Below are 22,214 nucleotides of genomic sequence, written 5' to 3'. Positions count from 1 at the left end.
ACCAGAGAAAGCACCATCACAGTTGGCACTGACTAAGCATGTGCTACTTAAAACTGAAGACACACTAAGACTGGAGGGAAAAAAAAAGATCCTGCTGGTGTTAGCACGCCTCAGGCAGTGGTAGAAGCTTCAGCAACTCATCTTCAAAAGGCAGAGAGCCAGAGCTCTAGAAACCTGCAAAAATTGGCTAAGCCTGCAGTCTTCATTTCTTTAAGTTGAGCATCTTCAAAGTCTAGAATTCTAACTGTAGGGCACAGCAGCTGCCACTGCAGATCTGATCCTCTCAGCTTTTGGCAGCTCTCAACTTGAGATTCTAGCAAAAGAATTTTTCAAGTTGCTATTATTGCCTGTCACGGATTTATAAATATTGTGCACTATCTGCCGTGGCACGGCTCTCACGGGACGCCGGAGCATGCCAAACGCATAACAGAATGAAAAACAGTTTCTAGTCTTCAAATAAATGCTAATTTTTTTTAACTGTGCTCACATGATGTGTTTGGTGACCAACTTCAATAGTACAGAATATGTATCAGAGAGGGGGAAAAAAGCTGATTGTCTTTTCCAGCAGCATTCAGCTGCTACTTTCATTAAGCTTGTTTAATTAGATTCCAGATGCTAATTTGCAAGTCGATACCAGAGGGTGCAGGACAGTTTGCCTTTGAATCATCTCCCTGTGATGTGAGGGTCCTGCCGCACCACCACTACCCTTCAGCGGCCCTCGCTCGCTTTCTGACAATTAGCGCAAAGAGGGGACAGTATTGATCTTGACAGACTAAATATTCATCTTCTACCCATTTTAATGAATTATAATCTTCAAGAGTTTAAATTTCTCACTGGGCCAAATGAAAACATCCCTTCTTACAAAGGAACAGGATGGAAGGAAAATGAACCTAAGTTATCAGATTCATTTCCTTAATTCTTTCCCCACCCTAAAATAAAATATTTTATTCCAGCAATTTTCAAGATACAGATTCGCAAGAAGCCAATCTCATATTTCCAGGTACAGTGATCAAATTCCTTATACTTAACTGGAAAGTGGACTCAGAAGGCCAATGTTTATCACTAATTTCCTGTCTAGCTAGCTTGTGGATAATAACCAGGATAAGGGGCTCAGTTCTTATGCCAGCCTTAACAATAGGGGAAAAAAAATCCTATGGCAATGGCTCCACGGAATGCATCATCACCTTAAAAAAAAAAAAAAAAACACACACACTCTAATACAACTGACCCACTTCTCTGCTAATACAGAGGTACAATGTCTGAATAAGCACCTTTGCTGATAAAAACAAAGCATGAGATTTATCAGTAGTAATATAACTTTTTAATGCCTTCATTTTTATCAGCCTGGTAACACTAAAGGTGAAGTTATCAGACTGTTTCAAAGGAAGGTAAATCTGGGACCACCTAAGTTAAGTTGCTTCTGATGCCTTTTTACCCACTCATTCAACAACTACTGGCAGACTACCTACTACACATCAGTTAACATACTATGCGTGAGGAAACAGCAAACAGTAAGCACAGCTCCTGCCCTCAGAGAACTTCCAGGCTAACAGCAAGGAGAAAAACAAGAAGACAAGCATCCCAGGACCAGGAAAGGCAGTGTCAGGGCCACAACTGGACAAGAATCTTAAAAGGTTTTTCATGGGCCTTAAATGCACACAGTCACCAAAAGTTTATCTAAAACCTTGAGTCAGGGCTTTTGCCCACGAAGTCATTGGTTTAGACTACTTCAAACAGCAGAGGTCCATCCTAGGCATTTATGAATCTCAGCTGGGCTTCACTGTTCTGGTTTTTGGCCTGTAATTTCCCAATGAGCATCTGCCCTTTGCCCCATCTTCACCTCGCCTGTGTACTTAACAGGGTGTCTGCTTTGTTGACTCTGCCCTCAATATTATGTGTTACTTGAAAAATATACTAGTTATCTTCTTCTGTTATCTCAAAAAAAAAAAAAAAAAAACACACACAAAGGTTCAGCACTTTCCAGATGGGAAGAAGAAAAAGTCCCCTCCATTTTCCAGGTGGTTTCTGATGACTCAGACTTTGCCTTAGCTCCAGGTTATCCTGTCTCGACTCTACAAACATGTACTGAACATAAGGAGCTGAAGAAGGGAGATGATTTAATGACCCTGCCCTCAAGGGTCTCCCTTTCTTGGTCAGTAGGGGAGATGGCCCTGAAAACAGCCATAAAACAACGGGACGGGTGTGTACCATGCAGCCCAGGAACACAAATGAGGAAACAGGTGAGAGCATGGCTGGCAGACACCAGCAGCGAGAAGGATTCGTCCACAAGCAAGTCCACACTGTATTCAAAGACGAGCAGGCAGGCGAGAAGGGCTGAAGTGGAACAGGAATGCAGACCTGTGTTTCCTAAAGTTTAATATTCATACCCCTGGGCTTACTCATGATGGTGATACGTGAATACATTTTTTATTTGTATTAATAGTATGCACTCATTTTCATGTGTCTTGGGGGGAAAAATAACCAGCACATCAAACCCAGGATTTCATGGATATAAACTGTATTTTAAAAATAAATTTAAATTAAAAAGGTGAACTAGAGTGGCTGGAGGGAAGCGAGGAAAGTGAACTGACAGGAAAGGAGCGCTTCTGCAGTGAAGGAAATGCTCTGTCTTGATCTGACTGATGGTTACTTGGGTAATTACAAATGCCAACATCTATCGTACTGCATACTTCATCTCTGTGCATTTTCTTATGTGTAAATGATAACTCAATTTACAGAACAGTGAGCTGATGAAAAAGAAAATTTTCAAGAGAAGTTAACAGTACAGGTGGCCCCCAGACATGGCAGAACTCTTAACTGCAATGTGCAAATGACAAGTTCAAGACCAGCCCTGTCCAATGAAAATACGTGAACCATATATGTAGTTTACAATTTTCTAGTAGCTACATTTAAAAAAGTAAAAATAGGTGAAAAAATGGATATTTTTACTTAACCCAATATACTTAAAATAGTATTGTTTCAACATATAACCGTACTACTAACAAGATATATTTTAAAAATTTTTGTTCCAAGTCTCTGAAATCTGGGATGTGTTTTCTACTTGCCGCACCTCTTACTCCAGATGAGCTACCCTTAAGTGTTCAACAGCTACGTGTAGTTGGTGGCTACTGTACCAGACCGTGCAGCTGAAGACAATGAGAAAATATTAAAAGTTTTCAAGGAAAGAGGAACTTCCAGTCCATAAATACTATAGTTGAGACCCAGCACTGTCTAAGGCACAGGTCTGTAGTCTAAATTAAAAAAAAAAAAGACTATTGGCTTTTTCTAATTTGTTTTAACAATAAAGCCAAGAGTTTGTTTCATGAGTTTGGCCTAAAAATCACTGTTTGGCAAACAACTGGTAATTATGATAGCCTAAAACTGACCCCTCCCAATGCAATTCTCTGTGAAGTGAGCAGCAGTTACTGTCCTGGCAATCCATGCAAGACTTGAGAGGCAGAAACACTCTCCTGGGTTTCTGTTTGAGACACGTCCAGAATCCTTTCCCCTACTGAAGGGAAATAAGCAGACTTAGTCATCCAATCCTGCAGTCTCAAAATAGGCAAGAAAGAAAAGTTATAGAGGGCTTCTTGCCACAGAAAGCAAGCCTCCCTGGAAAGAAGAAAAATAAAAAGTTTGGAAATTTGAAACCAAACGTTTCCACGAGTTCTATGCAAAACAGAGCCAGGAATGACACCCTGGCCGAGCTCTCTTTCATAACAGAGTCACTAAAACAGGGTCTTCTCAACCTCTGTAAGCAGTCTCAGCTTCCACTGAAACCACATCACCTAATCTTCACCAAAAGAAAGCAGAGTGACCAGTTAGTTGCTTGGTCTTCACACTAATTTCAGTTTCTATTTACATCCTTTTAGATTTGTAAAGTACATTATTGTCTCTGCCTTCTATTTACTTTTAAACTCACTTCACTGGAGAAGCAAGTATTACTACCTTCTCCTCAATAAATGTGTTTTTTGTTGACTGTCGGTCTGTGTCAAGTTCCAACAACTTCAGGGAATAACTCACTTGAAATAGTAAATTTAATTAACAATATGAAATGGGAACTTGGTCAACCTGTTCCAAAGTCTCACAGCTAATACAGAAGTGGTCTGAACTACAGATAAAATTGATCTAAGAAACACTCTTCAGATTGATAATATCAGAAATTTTATTGAAGGGATGATTCACATTTCCCTTCACAGAAATATTATATTTATGGCCTTTGAATCACTTCAACTCCAAACTCTAAATAAATGATATAAAATTACTTTAGCAGAGTGTTAAAGTCACTTTTAATATACCTCATGCTTTCAACTTTTTCTGCAATTCTCATTTTTCTTTAACATATGGAAGTCCCAATCAATTGGAAAAAGACACAGCTTTCAAGAACATTTGAAAAGATGAATGTGGTTTAAAGGAGGGCCTGACATTACTGAGGTGACTTTTTAAACGAAAATCATCAGAGCCTTTCTCCCTGTATCTGTGCTAATTCTAACGGATTTGTGGAGACACAGGAATTCCTCTCCTTTAGTTTGAAGCTTAGGAGATCATTTTCTCTTTTTCTTTTTAAGTGACCAAGTAAACCTTATTTTTCCTCTGTACTTAAGAACCCCAAACAGAAAATAATGCTGATATGGGAATAAATGTTCACATTGAGAAATGAGAAAGGAATTCTAATCTCATTTAGAGTTGATACCTGGACCTGTTTACTATTCTTAATTGGAGCAAGACTATTGTTTCTAGAACAAAATACCTAGCTGAATTCTATCTTTAATCACATGCTTTAATTCCTGCAGATATCTAAGGAAGGAAAGAAAACCAGCCATGAGTGACCACGTCACTTATGTGTGCTCTCCTCAACACACCAAGGGTGTGGTTAGTGGCTTCTGGCAGGAGACCCTGTCCTGGCTGGTCAGCATCCACGGCCCTACATCCTCCGCTCTCCTGGCACGTGGCCCAAACCTGAGATGAGGGACCAAGGACACTCGACACTGATGCCAGTGAGCCAGAGAAGGACAGAAGTTTTAAACATGCAACCTTCTCCAAAGATGATTTGGCAAAAAGCAGTGTCAAAAGTAATTCCCAGGAACACCCTCTGGTGTCTACAGAAAACACTACTGCAAAAGCAGTAACAATAGAAACCTACCCATTAAGGAACAATGTAAACCACTCATAAAACAGCCTAATAATTGTTGAAAACAAGTTGATACTCTCCGTGAAAAAATTTAACAGCTATCAAAAAAACCAAGGGCAGATAATGAGGGTTGCCTTCAGACTGTAACGTGGCTGCGAGCTGGTTCTGCAGCGAGGATAAAGCACTGCAGAGGAGTAACGCGGGACCACAAAGTATCCAAGCACATGGAACACTCCCTCAAAACTGACACTGAAAGACCGGTGGCTTGTTCCTGGAGATCTGGGGGGGCTGCTGAGTGGGGGGTACATCTACCATTAAAGCAGACACAGGTGGAATGTCATTCAGAAGATACCACCCTCCCCATCACCGAAGAAAATAAAAGGATCTCTTTATATGTGAGACATGAGACACACACGCTCTAAGAATAGACCGCACATACAGGGTACTGTCCCCGTCCTCTGCCAGATGCAGAAGAACACTCTAAGAGGTTCTTCAAACTGTCCCCACTTCTAGGCCAGGTGTGTGCAACAGGATGTACAGACACACATAGTTACTCTATTCTTAGTGAGAAAACCTGTTTTGAGACATTGTGAGAGTACACAAGAAAACATCCTACATCACCACACATTTACAATCAAGAAGATGCCCAGACAGCCCAAAGGCCAGCAGAAAAAACTCGAAAGTGCAGCCTCCCTGAGCCTGAGGGGCCACTCCAAAGTGAGGCTTTCCTGAGTAACCAGTTTTCTTAGCCAACACAGTACCTGTGACAAAGCATTCCAACTAACAGCAGCAGTGCTATTCAAACTTTGGAGGAATCAGTGATCAATTCGTAAATGTCCAACATACAAGAAAGATCATCTGAAAGAGAACAGAACTGTAGGGACTTACATACCTCCATGTCTGGCCTAAATTTATCTTCAAACACGGCCATCGCTGCCAAGGAGCCAGAACCTATAGGAAAGAAAAGATGCATGTTTATTTAGCATATTTACCAACTCTCAGCTTCTCCATCTCAAGTTTACTGTGGGGCAGCAAAAATGGCAAAACATACCCAATGTCATGTTCAAACACAGTATAAACATTAATATGACAGGGCCACAAAAATCAGACAAACACTGCTCTTCAAAAGCCTGGGGTCTCACTTACCACTATCTCAGGTAAACCTGCAACTGGCCCCACTTCTAACCTACTCACAGGAGTAACTGTAAATTATTCACAGTAAAGTTGTATTTGTTCAAAAAAGTGAATGCCACTTAATTTCATATATCCTGTGCTGCGACTCTTGTGCTCCACAACTGTGCCTTGGCAGGCTGCTGGGTATAGTGCTAAATACCAAGCCAGTTAGAAAGAAGAGATTGTTTTAATGAGCTGGCCCTGGTAGAGTCACCCTGACACACGGGGAAAAAACTACAGCACCAGCAATGGTAATAGGACTGCACGTTGCAGCCACCAGGTTATTCCAGCTACATCTGTAAAACACTTTATTATGTGGCATTTATTTAGAGCTATTATTTTTAGTTTGTACTTTGAAGAGTAACAGCTGAGTAGACAAAATGACAGACAAAGAAACAAAAATTTATTATCACAATAGCAAATGGCTGAAAGGTTATGCTGCACAGATATTAACAGATAGCAAATTTCTCCCTACAAAAGCAGAATGTAAAGGCATTACAAATAAGGATGGGCTCTCTTTGAAGGGATGCAAAAGGCAGCTCAGCATCACTGGAAGATTTAAACTTGCTTTGTTCAGAAACCAGAGAATCTTTAGAAAACCATCATCTTGTCTTTACAGGGTTCTGGCAATATTTCAGGATACTCTACTTTTGGAGAGAGGCTAGAGTTGCCCACAATTTTTTACTCCAATTAGAAGATTTTTTTGGCATTTATTACTTTTTAACTTGTTTTGCATAACACTATCTATTTAGCTGGGTCACAGAGAAAACCATATTTTCTATTTAAAATGATTTGTGTACACCGCTTGACCACCTCAATGGTTTAGCAAAGGAAAAAGGCAGCGATTAAACAGTTTCAAATGAGGTGTCCTGCTGATTTTATCAAGTCTGCTGAATGTATAATGAAAAAGGAGAAGCTGACAGCATCGCTGCATTGAGAAAATACAGACTAGCTTATCTGAACCATTTAAGGAGGTCCAATTATAGATCAAATTTAAAGGGTAGAAACAGCAGATTTACAGACACAAATCAATGAACATGGTAATCCCGATGAATATGACAGATGCTCCTGTTAGGGAATATTGCTGCGGTTGAGGATCATTACCTTCACAGCACCGGATACATCACATCTGAAGCAGTGGGAAGCGACGAGTATAGACGGCATTACAGGCAATGACTATTCATTTAGGCTTTGGGAGCAAAAGGCAACCCCATTTTCCCTCTCACAATTTTTTTCTCCTCAAAAGAGAAGAAAAAAAAAAGGAACCTAAAGAGATATTAAAAGCCCTTTGGAAAGGAAATAGGAATTAGATATAAAACTAGTGTGCTCAAATAAAACTAGATATATCTACACAAATTTACCAAAATCAAGCCTTGGAATTTCATAGTATATGTGTCCTGGAAAACCTGGAAACAAAGTCCACCAGTGCTTTAAGACGTACACATTTACTCTGAGTTTCAAGGATCAAGGGGGAAAAGTAAGCTAAGCTTCTGTTTTAAGGCATGAGTGAGAACCAATCTCGAACTCCACAGTAAAAAACAAGCTGGTTTTGTGTGGAAAACAAAGGACAACTATCACGAAGAAACGAGAAAACTGCAAATAAGGAAACCACAGGGAAAAAAAATACTTCTTTCCCAGCCTGGTCCAAGAATATCTCTGCAAAGAGCCCAAGGATACATGCACCAGAGGCCAGAAATACATGTTGGAAAAAGACAGGGGAAAGATGGCTATTTACTAAGAGCTAACACATTTGTGGAAAACTGTAATCAATTACTATAAAAGGAAAAACTCAACTTACCTTAAAGGCATCTTTCCCTAAAGGCTACAAGCTCTGTATTTTCTCCTGGGCCACCCTCTCTTTGACAGTTTCACAGTAAATTAATTTTACTCTTACTTTTCCTGAGCACATATATTTCCTTCTGCTTAGCTTCATCTAAAATTTTAAGACATGAAAAATATTTCCCTCCCAATATAGTAATTCTTCCTTTATCGAAAGCTTTTTTTTTCTTGAGAAAGAGCACTGAAGACAAAATTTCTCTAAGTGGAAGTACATACTAAATCTAAACTCATAGAAAAGAAAATGTCTATCAAGGTAGTTGATGCTTCTCACATTATCAGAGACCCTGATTTTTAGAGCTGGAAGGTGTAATAAGAGAGGTAAACACAGAAGGGACACAGGGTGCTCGCTTCAGCAGCACATACACTAAAACTGGAACGATACGGAGAAGATTAGCATGGCCCCTGCGCAAGGATGACACGCAAATGCGTGAAGTGTTCCATATTTTTTTAGAAAGAATTCATTTGAATCAGTTCTAATGAGGTGGATGAAACTGGACCCCATTATACAGAGTGAAGTAAGCCAGAAAGATAAACACCAATACAGTATACTAATGCATATATATGGAATTTAGAAAGATGGTAACAATAACCCTACATGCAAGACAGAAAAAGAGACACAGATGTATAGAACAGACTTTTGGACTCTATGGGAGAAGGCGAGGGTAGGATGATCTGAGAGAACAGCATCGAAACATGTATATTATCAAGTGTGAAACAGATCGCTAGTCCAGGTTGGATGCATGAGACAAGTGCTCGGGGCTGGTGCACTGGGAAGACCCAGAGGGACGGGATGGGGAGGGAGGTGGGAGGGGAGTTCAGGATGGGGAACACTTGTAAATTGAGTGATTGTTAAGCAAATCTGTACACAAAAATAAAACTATTAAAAAAAAAAAAAAAGCAGAAGGGACACAGGGGTCCTTATTACGTTGTACTTCTGCTTCTCCATTTATATCACACTCCCCAACACACACACACACACACACCAACTTACACGCACACACACAGGTGACACACACATGTGCACAGAGTTGAGAAGTTTTCAGGAAAACAAGAGCTTGATAAACTGCCTGATGCTGTTTCCTCTGAGATCAAAGATAAGCAGGCTCCAAATATATCTGAAAAGAAAGGGAAATTCAACACTAAAAACAATTTCTAAATCACTTGCAAATTAGCTCATGCTCCTAGCATTTTAGGAAAGGAAGACTTTGGCGCCCCCTTTTCAGAAATACACAGAAGTGCTAGGAAGTATAGTGCACTGACTTGGTCAACAGGTTTCTAGGAAACTCTGAATGTGTGTCTGCTATGCAGAAGAAAGAAGACAGAATTTCAAATATGACTGCAATCACCCAAAATGGCACAAGAACAACATGCAAATCCTCACATAATTTTAAGGCAATGCATCCAGGGGAAGAAACAAGGAGCTGGCCATTAAAAAGAAAAAAGATGGTAAGCTCAATGAGACTTGTCTTCTTAAATATAATTTCATTCAAGTTTCCTAGATTTTATTTCAACGCTTACTTAAAACTATATACGATAAACCATCAAGACAAATTTCATGTTAATAAGGCAGCCATCTGACTCACAAAATGCTTAAATATTTTATCCCATTTTTCCTATAAACCATTATAACGTCTGTAGACATTCTAATTATTTCAGCATCAAACCTACTAACCTCTTATTCTCATACCCAAAACCAAGGCAAAAATCCCTCTGAAGGAAAAATCCTCTCATTTTTTAACTCCAAAAGCAAGGCCACCTTAGACAATTAGTCAGAACGGCCTGATTTCCCATCAAGGAATAAATAAACAGAAAAGACAGGGGGCAGTGGACCAGGCACAGGGGCCGCTGCTTTAGAGAGCAGGCCTTGTCAGGTGAAGGAAGCCGATGTCAGAGGGCCTGTGCTTTCCACAAATGCAGGATGGGCTCTAGAAGCAAGGGACGAAAGGCCTGCCCTCAGCTCCTCTAACAGGAGAGAGGAGGCAGCCAAGGAGAGGAAACAAGAGCCTTCTGCTTGAGCGCCCACCATGGGCCACACATCCTATGTTGTCATTTTGTCATCCTCATAACAAACCAGTGAAGTGATAAAGCTTCCTGTCTAGCATTACAGGACTAACAAGCACAGGCCAGGATTCCTGTCTCAGGTGTGACCCTACGTCCTTCTCTCAAACAGAAAATTCTACAGGCCACAATACAGTTCAAAGCAGACACGCGTGACCTTCCATGACCAGGTCTCTGGCTCCCTCGGCCACCCCCACATCCCCAATATCCACACATACTTGACACTCCACCAACACTAAGCTGACAATAATTTCCTAAATGCCCAGACCACTTCAAGTCTACATTTGACACATGCTTCTCCCTCTGCCCCCTCACAATCCACAGAACTCAGAGACACACGCCCAACCTCAGTCTTTCTTAAGCACCACACCACATCTTAAGTGATGAGAGTTGATCACTTTCATCTTTGCCAACTTGTCCATCCCTTCACAGCTGCATCCCCCAGACCTAGTAGTTCCTGGCACACAGTGAGCACTAAAAAAAAAACAAAAAAAAAAAACAAAAACCCAACAACTGCTGAATTAGGCTGGGCTGATTTCAGTACAACTGTTCAAATGGAGGAGCTGGGGAAATAGTGGGCCCTGAAAGAGTGACTACAGCAGTAAATGTCTTGATAAAGTGAAAAGGAACATTTATTACCTAATTTACCATACTAAAACGAACACAAGACAAACTCAAAAGTAAAGCAAGTCAATTTTCAAAAGGAAAAAAATGCTTTAAACCCACAAAACCATGTCCTATTCTAGGTCCCAGTCAGGTCTGAGCTCTGTGATATTCACAGGAGAGAAATGCCCTCCCTGGATTTCTGCCTTCTTCCACCGGAGCTCTGTCTCCTCAGTAGTCTCCAGGTAGCTGCTCCTTAGCAACCTCCACCAAGTCTGCCTTTGTCAGCCCACCCACAGTTACTGAGTGGCCAGTGTTGCTTCCAGAACAAAGCTCTTTAAAAAATCAGAAAAACCAGGTACAATTCAGGGACTGGCATTTCGAGAGGGTGTGCACAATGCTGAGATGGCCACCTAGTTACTCACTGACTTATCTCTGCATCCTCTGTCCTTTCCCAAGCTCTTCCATGCCACCCACACACACCCACCTGCTCAACCACCACCTCCCAAACCACTCAGCAGCCAGCTGTAGGGAGAGACCGGGAGGGAGGTCAGGGTACCCAACACCACCCTGTCGTCCAAGGGGGACAGAGACGGCTGGCTCTGCACTGCCAGATCCACTGCGGCCACCTGGGTGGCACCGCCTTACCCTGGCTGTCCGGGTTTGGTGTTCATCAGAAAGAACTCAAGAGATGCCCTGGAAAGCACGGTCTGCTCCCCAACCTCTGCCAGGGCCTGACTCTCCCACAGACCTTCAAGGTGACTCCATGGGGCACCCAGACTCAGACCTCCAGGAAAAGGGGCCTCAGGCACAAACGCCACAAGGGTCACATCTCCAGCCACTCTTTCAAAATGAAGTATCTGTCCTATTAATAACATTTAGGTCACCGGCTTTAAAAGAAAAAAAGACTAGCATCTGTAAACAATGTAAAATGTAAGTCCTGAAACTCAGAGATATGTGCAACACAAAGGGCATTAAAAATTAAAGAGTTCACAGATAAATACTACCAATACACCAACAAAGAAGATGACAAGGCAGTTTACAAAGAAGAAAAAAAGAGGTCTATACACATTTAGAGACATTGTTCAAGTTCAATAGTCATCAAAGAAATAAATACAAATGGAAACTAAATAGTCTTTTTTTTACTTCTAGATTAGCAAACATTAGAAAGAATAATACCCAGTGCTGACAAAGATGTAGTAGAAAGGGCAATCTAACATATTCCTGTAGAAGCACAAATGGAACTTTTTTAACCCACAATTTAGAAGCATCAACCAGAAAGCACAGAGCTACAGGTATCCACCAAACCAACAATTCTACTGCTGGAGATATAGCCAAAAGAAATAAATAGTAACAACCCAAATGACACTCTGATCAGTTTCGACGACAAAAAAACAAAAAAATAACAGCAAAGACTGGAGGTAAATGTAAAGGTCCAGTACCAACAATCACAAGATAGGGGAAACAAACAAATTCATATACATGGTGATTAAACACAACAATAATTTTTGGCAATGTCCATAATACAATATTGAGGGAAAAACGTTCTGAAGCAAAATTAACAGATATGCTTATACAATACATATTATACACACGTGGAAGAAAAGTTTTTAAAATTATGTTTATTTCTGAGCAGCGCTATATTCTTTTTGCTTACTTGTGTTTTCTTATTTTCCTTCAAAGACAATGTATTACTTACAATTTTTTAAGATACACACTTGAAGAATTCGACATCGTGAAGGGATGAAAAAAGATATCCCAGAAAACGGAGACCTTGCCAGCTGTCCCAGTCCTGCTGTGCAGCAGAGCAGCAGGCAGCTTGGTCCTGAAATCTGCAGAGCGGCCTGCAGGTCAACCCACGCAGGAGTCAACAATCCCAATGAACAACAGCAATCAACTGTCACAGATAAATAAATACATGTCTCTCTACCAGTCCTTAGGAGGGCTTCCTTAGGACAGGCACCAACATCTTTTAAAAAGAGGTAAAATCACCTTAACAATGAAGTCCTCTGAGCATACTAGCACCAAGCCAGATCTCACTTATCCAGAAGTCTGCCATGTGACAACCAACTTACTAAATGGACCCCAACAGACACAGTCGACCTGGTGTTTATTAAACTTCAAAGCACATTCACAAGAGTTTTTTATGCTCCTCAGACACGGCAGCCCCGTTTCGCAAAAAGGAAAACTGAATCCCCAAGACAAGGAACTTGCCCAGATCACAGAGCAGACGATTAGCAAATCTGGGAACATGAGCCCAATCGTCTGAATCTAAAGTGTCCAACACGGCTTCTGTTTCCCATGCTGTCTCTCAGACTGCAAACCCAAATGCCTGAAATTAAGATTAGCAAGTAAGCATGAAAACAGCTCTAGTTTTCTTAACTCCCTTAGCCCCCAAATCATGCTTTCTAACTTTTTGCTTAGATTTCAGCAAAACAATTAACACACATCTGGATACAGTTAATTTGTATATCGCTTGGAAATTCAAATGAGACTGGGATTTTAGTTAAATGTTTTAAATGATTAAACAGATGCCATTCACTATTTACCAATACTACTCAAGTACCGAAGTATTTATTTTTAAATAGCCCCATTCAAAAAAATTAAATAAGACAGTGAAGTTACTCATTTCGTAAACCCTCTGAGGGTGTCTCTGATCTTAGTTTATCAACATTACTATAGTAGTTCAATTTGAACCTGTTTCTAAGAGAACAATCCATTTCAGGACAAAACTCAAAATGCATCAAGAAAATTTTACTTAGATACTGCTTTTACCTGTTCTATATGTTTAAAAACCATCCACATTAATATGGCTTAAGGACAGTGGGATTAAAAAAAAAAACAAACATGAAATTTCACTTTTATACATGTCAAGGTTAACTAAAAGTACAAAATCAAACCCAACAATTGTAGAATCTATTAGACATGCTTAAGAAACTATAAAAGACAATTTTCTAAAACCTGCCGCTCTCTCAAGTCAAACCCTCAGAAAATCGGCAGGTAGAAATCTGCTTTTTCTAATCATGTCTAGGCTCATAAATTCTCACATTGAGGAAGGGAAAATAATTACCAAGGGTTTTTCTGTCCCTGACCCTAAACTCATGTGGTACAAGTAATTCCTCATTTTACAGACAAGGAAACTGAGGCTCAGCTAATTTAAAGGCAGTAAGGGTAGCCAAGATTCAAACCTAGGTCTGGTGGCTCTCCCTTGTGGCTCAGCTGGTAAAGAATCCAGCTGCAATGCAGGAGACCTGGGTTAGATCCCTGGATTGGGAAGATCCCCTGGAGAAAGGAAAGGCTACCCACTCCAGTATTCTGGCCTGGAGAATTCCATGAACTGTATAGTCCATGGGGTTGCAGAGAGTCAAGGCATAACTGAGCAACCTTCACTGGTGGCTCTAGCCCATCCACTTTTCAGAAGGTGAAACTCCCCACTCATTGTTTCAAACCAACCATCCCAGGTGCCCACTGGGCAGCAGGCTCTGGGACACACAGATGCACAGGACGTGCATAGCTCTGCGCTTCCTCCCTGCTTTCCCCCAGCACCTCACTGAGGCCCTCCAAGCCCTGCAGGGCTGCCAAATTGCTCCAGGAGGCACCACCTCATCAAGACAAGGTGAATGATGCCCCAGAAACGACAGGACAGCGGCCCTACTGCCCTGGCTGCCTCCCCAACACAAAGGGGAGGATGACACAATGTGTCTTCCTCATAGGTTGGCTGAGACCTGAACGAGATGGCACATGTAAGACAGGATGCCTGGCACACAGTAAAAAGCTCAGTATAAGAGCTAGCTATTACAAATACTCTAGGACAAGGTTCCTGTCCTCTCGGGGCTCTTTTAGACAATCATTTTCAACAAGTCTCAGGGTTGGCAGCTTTAACAGAAATGAAGGTCTTTAAAATTTCTTCCCATGAAGTTCCAAGAGGAGCAGGAAATGGATTCCTACTGCTTTCCCTCCAAATCAATTTAACCAGATCTTTTCAGGAAGAAAGCTGCTCTTTTTGCTAAGAAGCAGTCCGTTTTAAGCACCCAAGGACCTGTTTGCCACTGTGGCCTGCCAGGGTGTAAGATGTATGCAGCAATAAAAGAGCAACGCAGAGAACTTTCTCATCCATCAGTGTCAGCTCTCCCTGACAGAGCGCTTACTCACACCTGCTCATTGTTAGTCAACTGGCCACTCATCCTGGACAAAATTTGGTGCTTTCACAGACCCATGGACTGGGATCATTTTTCACTGTGTTCTGGTCTACAAGGCCTGGTCTCCTGGCATTGGTGCCTGCTTTGCAGGCCAACACCAACAAAGTGTGAAGAGCTGACTTGTGAAAATAAAACAATGATGGTGCTGGGGGAACACATGCAGCCACTAGAGAGCAGTGGAACTCCTCTCAGTGCCTGGGAAAACTCAGACACTGACTTGAAATGGTTTAATTGTATGCATGCATTTCATTATAAGTCTTGGCCAAAGCTTCGTGGAGAGGCAGGCCAAGCAATCAGACAATCTTGCATGGGTTGCGGAAATCCAGAATCGTCCTTTGTCAGCATAAACAGTTTAATTTGATGTTTTCACTCCTGAGTAAGCACTGAGTATTACATTTAAACCCCTCGTGAGGGGAAAGAATGCTTCCTTTTCATCAGCAAATGAACCTCAATGTCAGAGTCTATCTTTTATCCCCAATGAATAAAATATATATATATAGTATTTAATATGCTAGAAAATAGATTTTAAATCACCTAATGTTTTCACTCAGAAAGTAATTTCCCAAGAAATGCAGTTCCTTTTCTAAATGTAATGTAGTAAAAAAGGAGTTAAATTTTATTCTAAGTAAATCATTTTAAACACCACTTGAAGGGAACAGGGATTTTTCTTATAACTGCAACTGCCAACATCTCATTGACCTGACAAGCTATAAACACTTATTCTTAAGAAAAGACTAACATTTGGGGCATTCAGGCCTAAAATGTGAAGGTTGTGTTTTATTAATGTATTTCAATGAAATACCACAAGGTGTTAAGGCCAGAAAACTCAGAGGAGTCAACTAACCCTATGTTGAAAGGATAAGATGGAGGATGAAAATTACCTTAAAATTATACTGCCTCTCCTAACCAGGCTCCCACCCTCATCAGGCCCCGCCAGGAAACAAGCTGCCCTCTGCATGGCCGACCGCAGGGCGCACACGTCACTCTCCCGCTACGGGAGCTTGAGGTAGTCGGAGCTGACAGTTCTTCAAAGGCACCTTGGCACCTTTACACCGGTCCACATTTCAAAACAGCTTCCCAAATTGCAAGTTAATCCCTTTGCAGGCTTTTTCCAAGTTTCCCTGTCCCTCAGAACCCTCAAGGACAAAGGGCCACAGGGTTTAATAATTGATAAAAACACACTTAGTCTTAAGTAAAGGTTTATCTTGTCCACAGAGCCTTGGGTGAATAATAAATCCTATATACTGGGAAAAACGTGTAAAGGCACTGTTGCATATATATTTTCACTTTATCCACCTGTATTATCTCCATTTTATAGATGAAAAACAAACAAAAAATTAAGATCACGGAGGTAAAGGAACCTAACCAAAACCACACAGCTAGTAATGGTAGATCTGGTTGCCAGCAAGTCCCTAGCTATACGACCTCCACATGAAAAGTCTTCTGATATATAAAACGACTTTCCTCTTGGTCTGTCCAATAAAGAAGTAAGATGACCAAGCACTAGGTTATATTAGCAAGAATAAGAAAGTACTTTTTGTAGTAGGGCCAATTTTGAAACAAGAGCAGGTAAAGATGAACTAATTAATAATTAACCTCACTCTCTCTGAAATAGCGTTTAAAGCAAAGGACTCAAAGCTGTGCGCACTGCATTTCACTCCTGAAATGTACTCCTGGCAAGGGCTTTTTTTTGGCTGTAAACTAAGGACTAAATTCAAACTACAAAAGATTTCGTGGTAAAATGTCAAGAGCAGAAAAAAACAAGAGGAAGAGCACCCTAATATTAATTCAATACCTCACTACAAAAAGAAAATATTTAATATTTTTTACACAGAATCAAGAATAAAGTCCACACTAATTAGAACAGATGAAGAACCAGCAAGGACTGGCTCTGTTACACTCCCTGAAACAACATGATGAATTGTAGAAGTAAATATTTTCTCATTTCCTAACATAACGGCACCATCTATTGGCTTAGTACCACCTTTGCAACAACCAGGAAATCAAGATGCATAATCCAACTTTCATGGGCTTTTGGTTCTCAGTTACTTAATTCCTGGCATCCCATAGTGGTATAAACTTTAAGACATAAAATCCATGCATCACACATTTTAAATCTTCTGGAATTCATCTTATTTAATCAAAGCAAAAAAAAACTGCCAGGAAAATCTTAGTACACAGAACTGTACATAGAGAATGTGTTAGCACTAAAATTATCAAAACACCATGCACCAAACATCAATGATGTTCCACACACAAAGATTTTTACATGTGGTATCTTGCTTAATCCTCACACATTTCCCATGGAACAGACCTTAGAACCTCCATTTTCCTGAAGGAGAAATCAATGCTCAACAGCTAATAAACGTTGCACTTGGATCTGAACCCAGTCTGACTGCAAAGACCAGCTCTTTTCACAACCCCACCCTACACTGAAAAATTAAAAATGATGCCACAGCACATGTGCAGGGGAAAGCACCTAGTGCTTTACAGAGCGTGTTCACACGTGATACTGCAGCGTCCCAACGACCCAGTGACATCAAGTAAAAAAAAGTCAGTCAGCTTCTTTTTAGAAATGAGGGGTTTGAGGTTCAGAGAGGTTAGATGACTAGCTCTGGTCAAGCATGTACCCTCTGAGAAGGCTTTTACACGGGCCACTGAACTAAATACAGTGCTAAATCAGAGTTCACATCTGATTGCAGCATTGAAAATTAATGTGGAAGAAATATTTGCCATCTTGTAGTGCACTGGTCTGATATACATAGCACAAGAAATTTTTTCAAATCGAGTCATGTGGAGGCAATAAAATGCCCGCACGAAGGTTGTACTTCAGTGTAAAAATATGGAGAAAAACGGCAAGTCTGAATTCCCTACTGACGTTCCTAAGTTCCAACTTAATTGTAAGACTCTTCTTTGCCCACAAGGTGAGACATCTGGTATGTTTACTCTGTCCCGGATCTTTTTAATTGCTAGGGGGCTCTGTAAACTGGGACTTAAGAGGTACATTCCAGTAATTAGGAAATTGCATAGCCAGTTCATCTGGAGAGAGAATTTTACCTGGACGGCCCTGGCAGTGACCCAAAGCCTTCCCTAATGGTGCATATCAATGTTTATTCCTTAAGTTAGTATTCCTAAATTGTCCAAGGGCCTCATTTCCAGGAATGTCATGCTTTAAATTTCATTCATATTAATTCTCTATGTGAATAAGTGGGCAAAATAAAAATTTTATATACGCTGCCAATGCAGTTACAAGGAGCACTGCCAAACTAATAGCAAAAGATGGTCCCCAAGCTTCTCCTGACACTACTTCAGTTTGCTTAATAAAGAAAAGCTGGCAAGTTAAAAGAATAAGCTAATTAATCTGAGAATTAAAAGAACCCACATTTTGTCTATTAAAAAAAAAAAGAACAACAAAACCATTTTCCCTTTCTTAATAAAGAAAAGTCAAAAAATCTTGCCCAGTTTTCTACAATCCCACTAATCGGTCACCTGCAGTCTCCTGCAAATTATGTTCTTAAAGAAGAAAATAATTAAATGAAACCTAAGGAGTGCATTCTTCTTTTTTTGAGAATGGATCAAATCACATTTGGTCTGAACCACTTGCCACACACCACTCAGCAACAACCAAGCCAAGGGGGGAAAGGCCAGAGACCCGGGGTTCTCAAGCCAGACCACGCACCTCCAGGCTGTGTGACCTTGGCACACCTCTCTGAGCCTCAATATCCTCATTCGTAAGACAGGGATGATGGCAAACACCTCAGAGCAGTGCAAAGATTCTATCAGTAAAGGATCTCTCACAGTTGCCGGCACTGCAAGCTGGAAAGCTGCCAGATGAACGCGGCTATCCTTATGGTCAGCATCCTCTTCATAAGGTAGGTTTTAGGACAGAAGCTGTCCGAGGGCCACACCATGAGGTGGTTGATACCTTCTTCTCTTAAGCAAACCCTCAGGAAGATGAGCCCTCAGCAAGGAGGCTCCTGGACCCGATGCTCAAGGAGCTGTGCCAGAACGTTAAGAGACGCGCAAGACAAGACAGGTGTCTTCTGTTCCATGTAAATTAAGAGTAGCCTTCAGGCACCTGGCTAGTCACCAATACAGGCCCACGAGTAGACAAAATTTAGACACCCCTCTCTTATGGGTAATTTGTAGCTTCCAGCTCTTACTGTCAAATAACTCAGAAGAAAAAAAAAAAAGATCCATTACAAAGTTGTATTTTTATTTTTCATAATAAAAAACTCGGTAATTTCACTAAAACATGAGAATTTACAGGAAATACTCATTTTCTCACAGCACACTTCAGGAAAGCCTCAGTTGCCCAGGGAATGTTAACGCCCAGTGGGCACATTTCAGTCAGGAGGGCCCCCTATTTCATCTGTAGCTGGAGGTTTGCTTTGTAGCTCACCCAAAGTCAGTCACATGAATTAAGACAAAAACCACCACATTTTGGCATTTCTGGGGTTCTCTCTCAATATCGAACTCCCCATCCCCTCAAAAAAAAAAAAGAGAGAGAGAGAGAGAAGAAAGGAAAACAACAACCACCTCCATGGGAAGCCAGAACAACTCCTTCATCAGGAAGAAAGGCAGCCCAGCACAGCTCCCACCACAGGGAAAGAGGCGTCAAGCCCTGCTCAAAAGTGAACAATGGCTGAAAGAAACGAAGAGACTGACAAAGACAAAACCAGGACAGCACAAAAACTGTTATTTTATTTCACATTCTCTGATAAAAGGCTGCTCTTCACAATGGACTTGGATTAGAGAGAAACAAAATATAAAATTCATGTTGTCTTCGGGTGATAGAATTGTGTATAATTTTGAAAAGTTTCCTTTGATACTATAAAGCTGTTTCAGTAAATACTGTTTTTAATATGCAGGATAGAAAATCTTCACAAAGAGCAGTCAAAAATATGCCAAACAAATAAATGCCCCTGGGAATTTGTGTAAATATTTTTAGTATTCAGAAGCAAGGCTTAATAGCTTAATGAAGAAACATCTGTAAGATGATAAAATCAAAGCAGCTGTGGTAAGCTCAGGCTTGCCTGGGCTGAAGGACAAGGGTTCAAATCTCAGCTTTGCTGCTCCCAGGCAGCGTGGTAACGAGCAGGCCAGTAAATCTAAGTTTCAGGTTTCTCATCAGTAAGAAGGCAATGACAGCATCCCCTGCATGGAATTAGAACTAAAAATAATGTGACAGCAGCAGCAGACACTGGCACAGAGACACCTCCAAATAAGCTTTAAATTTAAAATAATACAAAGCTGAAAAAAAAGGACCTATCGTATATGCAATGCTTTGTACTGTTCTCTTACGGCTCAACTGGGGCCACACAAACGAACACAATCTAAACCAACTCTCCCCTAGGGGTTCTATAACCTGTTCACAGACAATAAACAGCAGTTAAGCCTTCTAACACTAGGTTTCATACATACACAACCAAGTTAGAGAATCCGAAAATTAATTCACCATCTCATAGTCATTGAATCACACAGACTCTGGGAGTAAGACCGATTCTACTGACAGAGATCTCAGACTCTTGCAGGGGCAGGAAGGACAAGGGCTGGGACAGTAGACGATGGACAAGGTTGAATCGTGGAATCAAGTCTCACACCAAGTGCCTGGGGAGGGACTTGCTAACAGCCTGAGGCAGTCACGAGGAAAAGGCTTCTGGGTGAGGCCCAGGATGATGAGTAGGAACACTCTGGGCAGAAAAGGCATTTCTGAAAGGAGGCAGCACAGCAGTAGTGAGGAGTGAGGGCAGCTCACAGGAGGGCGAGGGGCCTGTTGCCACAAAAGCCTGAGGTATGAGGGGAGGAGGAAGAGGAAATGAAACAGGAAAAAGGGTCCAGAGCAGGAGTGGAAGGGAGGTGACCCCAGCGGAGGAGTTACCGCAGCACTGAGGTCGAGAGCTGGGAAGGAACTGGCACCGAGGAGGGCAGGAGAGGATGGTCAGAGGCTGCAATGGGGCCAAGCGGCTGGTTTCTGAGCGGTCTCCAGGACGACCATGGTCACTCCTGGACCCATCCACACTCTCAACATTTCCAGCCAGATGTGACCTCCCTCTCTGCCTCCAGACTTCCCCATGCCAATCCTCCTTCCCACAGCTGTCAGCCTGCTCCAACGAGGAATCTTATCCTATCATCCCCTGCTTGAAAACAGGGACGTCCACGACACAGACAACTCAGCCTGTGCGATGGGACTCTCCTCCACCCTCCTGAAAGCCCAGACATCCTCACCCCTCCCTGTCTTGCTTCTGCTGTGCCCCCGCGTGGAGCACTGCCTCACCCACTGCACTCACCTCACCATCCAGCTAAACTCTGGCCTTTGACCATATTGATCCCTTGTGCACCACAAGGCCTGAAAAATCTTTCTCTGGCAGGTAGGGAGCAGGGTGGCAAATTCCTGGCTAATTCCTACTTACCATTCAGGTCTCAGTTTAAGAGCTACTTTTTCCCATCTTTCACCTACCAGACTGGCAAGAAGACCCAAAGTAGGAGAGCTTATAAGAGAAAGGCATTCTCACATTCTCCTGGTGGAATACAAATTAGTGCAATCTTTCTGGAGGGCAGTTTGGCAACAGCTCTCAAAAGGTAAGATGCACTGTACAGTCATCTGTCCCTTTTAGGGGCTGCCCAGCAGCTATACTTCCTGCGTCTAGGGGACCCCACCACTTCAAGAACAGATGACTGAACTTCACCCACCATCAGCAATCTAGCACCCACCCTTTCCTGGAAGGAGCTCTCTGACAGTGAATGAGATGGCAGGAAGCCTCAGTTCTGGACAGGGCAGCCAGGGCAGCAGAGTGAGGAGTGAGCCGGGCCTGCGCCAGCCAGGCCAGCAATGCTGTCTGCAGCAGTCTACCTTTGCTTACAATGGCCCACGCGGCAGCATTCTTTCTGATACTGTTCTCAGCCCCAAACCCAGTTCTTGCCGTCCCAGCTATTTTGTGAGTCACCTACTATCCTTTAAAAAAAAAAAAAAAAAAGAAAGAAATTCCTCCTTTCCTAAATCATCCGGTGATTCTAATGCTTTCAACAGAGAATTCTGAGCAATACACATGCCCACCCTAATCCAGAAACTCCATTACTAGGAATTTATCAGATGTATTTATACAAGTTCACCACGACACACACTCATCAACAAGACAAATGGTCACTTAAGTCCTGGTACAGACATACAGTACAATTCTAGGACAGTGTTATTATAGATTTGATATTGA

The 22,214-nt window shown here is 41.7% G+C and overlaps 1 protein-coding gene and 1 non-coding gene across 3 annotated transcripts in view; one reads left to right on the top strand and one right to left on the bottom strand.

Moving 5' to 3' along the window:
* PSMB7 (proteasome 20S subunit beta 7) overlaps positions 1-22,214 on the bottom strand; it is a 56,142-nt gene that overhangs the window by 22,517 nt on the left and 11,411 nt on the right. For both annotated transcript variants that reach the window (XM_043916887.1, XM_043916886.1), the window contains exon 6: positions 6,024-6,082. In XM_043916887.1, the coding sequence (XP_043772822.1) occupies positions 6,024-6,082 (59 nt within the window). The remainder of the gene's footprint in view (positions 1-6,023; positions 6,083-22,214) is intronic.
* Positions 8,484-8,590, top strand: LOC122704098. Its single transcript, XR_006343729.1, has one exon. It is a non-coding gene; the product is annotated as a U6 spliceosomal RNA (small nuclear RNA).

Source organism: Cervus elaphus, chromosome 11 (assembly GCF_910594005.1).
Source record: "Cervus elaphus chromosome 11, mCerEla1.1, whole genome shotgun sequence".
Classification (NCBI taxonomy): domain Eukaryota; kingdom Metazoa; phylum Chordata; class Mammalia; order Artiodactyla; family Cervidae; genus Cervus; species Cervus elaphus.
Note: the sequence above shows the minus strand (reverse complement) of the source record. Positions and strands in the feature narration are given on the sequence as shown.